Source organism: Zea mays, chromosome 4 (genome assembly GCF_902167145.1).
Source record: "Zea mays cultivar B73 chromosome 4, Zm-B73-REFERENCE-NAM-5.0, whole genome shotgun sequence".
In the NCBI taxonomy this organism is placed as follows: Eukaryota; Viridiplantae; Streptophyta; class Magnoliopsida; order Poales; family Poaceae; genus Zea; species Zea mays.
In genome coordinates, this window is record NC_050099.1 from 232,033,660 (window position 1) to 232,038,917 (window position 5,258).

At 48.4% G+C, this 5,258-nt stretch overlaps 1 protein-coding gene across 1 annotated transcript; it reads left to right on the plus strand.

Moving 5' to 3' along the window:
- The first annotated feature begins 2,788 nt into the window (after window positions 1–2,788).
- Window positions 2,789–4,981, plus strand: LOC100278301 (uncharacterized). The gene has a single exon (NM_001364816.1). The coding sequence runs from the start codon at window positions 3,331–3,333 to the stop codon at window positions 4,363–4,365; it is 1,035 nt and encodes a 344-aa protein (NP_001351745.1). The 5' UTR covers window positions 2,789–3,330; the 3' UTR covers window positions 4,366–4,981.
- Window positions 4,982–5,258: the final 277 nt, after the last annotated feature.

Below are 5,258 nucleotides of genomic sequence, written 5' to 3' on the forward strand. Positions count from 1 at the left end.
TAAGTATAGAAATACTCTTGGAAGCATATTAGTCTTAGCTTTGGCACAAGAAGAATAAGAAATATGCATTTGTACCAAATGAAAGAGATATGGCATGATCAAAGGTATAAAATGAGCATTGTGTGCAAGATTTCAATCAAAGTTCCGAGAATCTAGGACATTTAGTTCATTTCTAAGCTTGCTAAAAGTCTTTTCATCTAGGGGCTTGGTGAAGATATCCACTAATTGGCTGTGGGTGCTAACATAAGCAATTTTGATATCTCCCCTTTGTTGGTGATCTCTCAGAAAGTGATACCGGATGTCTATGTGCTTTGTGCAGCTATGTTCAATAGGATTATCCGCCATGCGGATTGCACTCTCATTGTCACATAGGAGAGGGATTTTGCTCAATTTGTAGCCATAGTCTCTAAGGGTTTGCCTCATCCAGAGTAATTGTGCACAACAATGTCCTACAACAATATACTCAGCTTCGACGGTGGATAGAGCTACTAAATTTTGTATCTTTGAAGCCCAAGACACCAGGGATCTCCCCAGAAACTGACAAGTCCCTAATGTATTCTTTCTATCAATCTTACATCCGCCATAATCAACATCAGAATACCCGATTAGATCAAAGGTAGATCCCTTGGGGTGCCAAAGCCCAAACTTAGGAGTGTAAACTAAATATCGCATGATTCTTTTCACGGCTCTTAGGTGGATTTCCTTAGGTTTGGCCTAGAACCTTCTACACATGCATACTGAAAGCATAATATCCAGTCATGAAGCACATAAATAGAGTAGAGATCCTATCATCGACCGGTATAACTTTTGATCTACAGACTTACCTCCTATGTCAAGGTCGAGATGCCCATTTGTTCCCATGGGAGTCTTGATGGGTTTGGCATTCTTCATTCCAAACTTCTTGAGAATATCTTGAATGTACTTTGTTTGGTATATGAAGGTGCCCTCTTAGAGTTGCTTGATTTGAAATCCAAGGAAATACTTCAACTCATCATGGACATCTCAAATTTCTGTATCATAATTCTACTAAACTCTTCACAAGTTGACTTGTTAGTAGACTCAAAGATAGTATCGTCAACATAAATTTGGCATATAAACAAGTCTTTGTCAATTGTTTTAGTGAAGAGAGTAGGGTCAGGTTTTCCGACTTTAAAATCATTAGTGATGAGAAAGTCTCTTAGGCATTCATATCATGCTCTTGGTGCTTGTTTGAGCCCTAAAGCACCTTTCAGAGCTTATAAACATGTGAAGGATACTCACTATCTTCAAAGCCGGGAAGTTGCTCAACATACACCTCTTCCTTGATAGGACCATTGAGGAAGGCACTTTTCACGTCCATTTGATATAACTTAAAGCCATGGTAAGTAGCATAGGCAAGTAATACTCGAATTGACTCAAGCCTAGCTACGGGTGTATAGGTTTCATCAAAATCCAAACCTTCGTCTTGTGAATATCCTTTTGTAACAAGTCGAGCTTTGTTCCTAGTCACCACACCATGCTCATCTTGTTTGTTGCGAAATACCCACTTGGTACCTACAACATTTTGATTAGGATGTGGAACTAAATGACATACCTCATTCCTCATGAAGTTGTTGAGCTCCTCTTGCAGTGCCACCACCTAGTTTGGATCTCTAAGTGCATCCTCTATCCTGTATGGCTCAATAGAAGACACAAAAGAGTAATGTTCACAAAAATGAGCAACTAGAGATCCGGTGTGCCCGACCAACGGTCACCAGGCTGTCCACTGCGCCACCGGACTGTCCGGTGTGCCATGGGACCAGAGGTTGGCAATGGTCGGCTTCACCAAACAAGGAAGGGAATCACGTACTGTTCACTGTCCAGTGGTGCACCGGACTGTGCGGTGCGCCCACAGACAGAAAGCAATCAGAGCCTTCCTAATGGAGGAGCAACGACTCCTTTGGCCCTTGGGGGCTATAAAAGAGGCCCCTATGCGCCTCTACCAGTACACCAAACTCCCATTGAACATTCTACAACACCGAGACATCACATCCACGCCTTTGCTTCACTAGATAGAGATTTGATCACTTGTTTTGAGTTGTAATTCCGCTTTGCTGTTCTTGTGCTTCTCTCTCTCGACTTGTGTGTGTGTTGCTGCAAGTTTGTCTCTTGTGTGTGTCTCTACTTCCCCTTTACTCTTGTGTTTATTGGAGATCAATTGTGTAAGGCGTGAGAGACTCTAAATTGTGGAGATTTCTCACTTCAGGGATTTGATATAAGGAAGAAAACTGTGGTACTCAAGTTTGATCTTTGGATCACTTGAGAGGGGTTGAGTGCTTTCCTCGTCCATTGGGACACCACAACGTGGATTAGGCAAGCATATTACGCTTGACTGAACCACGGAATAAAAATCATCGTGTCACTTGTCTCTCTACTTTATTGCGATTCTGTTTCTTCTAGTACTTCATTTAACTTTCTTATTGTTCTAGGTTGAATACTCATCTTGTAAGAGCAATCAAGTGAAGAAGTCCGCGCCGCCGAAGAGAACACCGCCAGACGGTACAACCTCAAAGTGTTTAGCCCCAAATCGGAGCCAACACCATTTCAGAAACTACAGTTTGGTACGACTTATGGAAGAAAAACGTACAGCTAGAGGAGAAGCGAGTACCGAGAAGCCCCGCCAAAGGAGCGCTTATTAGTTTTGCTGGCTCTAAGATAAATTGAGCCTGCACTATTAGCTTTTCTCTGTTGCCAACGCCCGCCCCCGGATTCCGAACCTCGATCCTCGCATTTGAATATTCATCGTCTACCGTCCACCAATGCTCGGGGTACAAAGATCAATCCATGGTGACGTCACTGCATACGCAAATCCAACTACCGGATCATGTAAATTTAGGTAAATATAAGTGATTAAACTGAAAATTAGCCACTGGCTGACAATTTGTAGATCGCTGAAGATGGTACAGTCAGGTGAAAATGACGTCGGTGCGAACCCTGTTGCTTAATTTTGATTTTGGCTTCTTGTGCTGATGTATGCCGTGTGTTTGTTTTTGATAACCGTAAGTGTCGCGGTGTGTGTGAATGGAGGGCAGTTTATTTTTCTACGGAGGGTATAATCGGTTCTCGGTGACTGACGAATCACTACCAAACAGAACATCAACATAGAATAAAAAAAAAAATGCAACCGCCCCATACGGCCATACTTTACTGTAGCCTCCAGTAAGCCGTTTGACTTTCAGCTCCGCGGTCACCTCACCACCACCTCATGCACTGTGGGTCCCGCAACATGCCTACAAATGCAGAAGCTGACCTCCGCGCCCCGGCATAGCGTCGTAGTCCTAGTCACCGCGTTCGCTTCCCGAGCACGCAACCATGGCTCGACTGTCAGCCACCGCCGCGCTCCTCCTCCTCGTCCTCTCCCTCCTCGCCGTCGCGCACTGCGGTGCCCTCGCAGTCGCAGCAGAGCACGACACCGAGCCCGAATCAACCGCCGCCGTGGCCGTCAGCGACGACAACGTGCTATCCGACCCCACGGTCCACGCTGAGGCGGGCACCGCCAGCGCCACTGAAGAGGAGGCCATCCCGGCGGAGCAGCAGCAGCATGGGTTCGAACTCCTCCGCCTGCCTTCTCACCGGCTCCACCACCACCACCACCTCTGGTTGAAACGCCACCACGGGATCTACCGTGACGCGTCGCACAAGTTCCCTTGTTCTGGCCACGGCGCGAGGCGCGAGCAGGCAGTGAGCCACCTTGCCATCTTGCCCGCATCCGCAGAGGTGGCCAGGGAGGCGGGGGAGGAGATGCCCGTGGCCGAGCCGGACCCGGATCGCTCTCTCCCGGACAGCGACGGAGAGGGGGAGGTGGCTATTACAAGCGAGCAGCCGTCGCCGTTCGCCGACGCCGACGGGCACGACGACGAGAGCGCGGCGGCAGTCAGGGCGTGGAAGCACGAGATGCTGCGGAGGTGGTTCCGCTTCCACTTCCACCACGACATGCGCCGCCACCGTCTCCACCACGTCCAACACGAGGAGGAGGAGGAGGAGGCTACCACCGCCCCACAGACGACAGAGAGCATGGGCATGAAGCGGCACCGGTTCCACTTCCACCACCACCACGACGAGGACGAGGAGAAGAATATGGCGGCGAGGAAGCGGCTCCGCCACGCTGATGAGCACGACGAGGACAGCGACGACGAGGAGGATGAGCAAATGGAAGAGATGGTCCGGCGGTTCAGGAAGGCGATCATGAGGAGGAGATTCGGCCACGGCCACGGCCATGGACGCCGTTCCCGCTTCTTCCACCACATCGTCCACCGCCACGCCGAGGAGGCCAAGAAGCAGGCAGATGTTGAAGAAGAGGAGAGCGGTGTCCTGGCCTGGATCAAGGGCCTCATGAACCGGTTCTAGAGCTGCCTCATTCGAGCGATCCGTCCACTCACAGTCACAGCCATGGCTGCTTGCCTTTTTACTATGAGAACGTATCTTGTGCGCAAGGAGCGTTGGTGCTCCCATGAGCAAAATCAATCCAGACCACATCCTCCACATCCAACGGTGTTGTGTCAGGGGGGTTTTGTAAAATGTTCTTTGCAACTCTGTACATTTTACAAAAACCCCCTGACGCAACACCGTTGGATGTGGAGGGTGTGGTCTGGATTGATTTTGCTCATGGGAGCAGCAGAGCTCCTTGCTCATAAGATACGGTGTCTTTTACTATTTGCCATCGGCCATCCCGCGTGCATACTGCAGTGTCTTGGCACGGCTGAATTTACTTGGTGTTATTAGTGTGTTTCTATCCACGGTGTGTCGTCTTATATACGCACTTGTATTGCTAAGGGCTAGTTTGAGAGTCATAAAACCGAAGGGGATTGTAGGAGCACAAATACTTTTCTTATTAATTTTAAATAAGAAGGGGATTTTCTTCACTCCAATTTCCTCCGGTATTTTAGCTCCCAAACTGCTAGCCCTAAGAGTTCCAAAACCATCTCCTCTCAACTCTGATGCTAGATGTTTGTTTTGCCTGCCACTACCACTGTGTTATCTGGTTGGTTCAGCACCATATGTGGCACCTAAAAAGGTCATACGGTCTGCACCATGGACGGTCCGCGTGCTATCCCGGTGCACGGTCCGCGTGCTACCCTGGACTGTCCGCGATTAGATTAGATCGGACGAGATATCTCACTTTTCCGTGTGTATTTATCCATCTAAACACGTGGAGTTTGTTGAGAGACGTCTAAAAACGGGTTTAGAGCTTCCCTATATATATGAAGGGGTATGACGATTGCACGCACCAACAATCGAAC

Bases quoted from the DNA above. Each gene is read 5' to 3' on its own strand.
- LOC100278301 (NM_001364816.1), top strand. From the start codon at position 3,331: ATGGCTCGACTGTCAGCCACCGCCGCGCTCCTCCTCCTCGTCCTCTCC.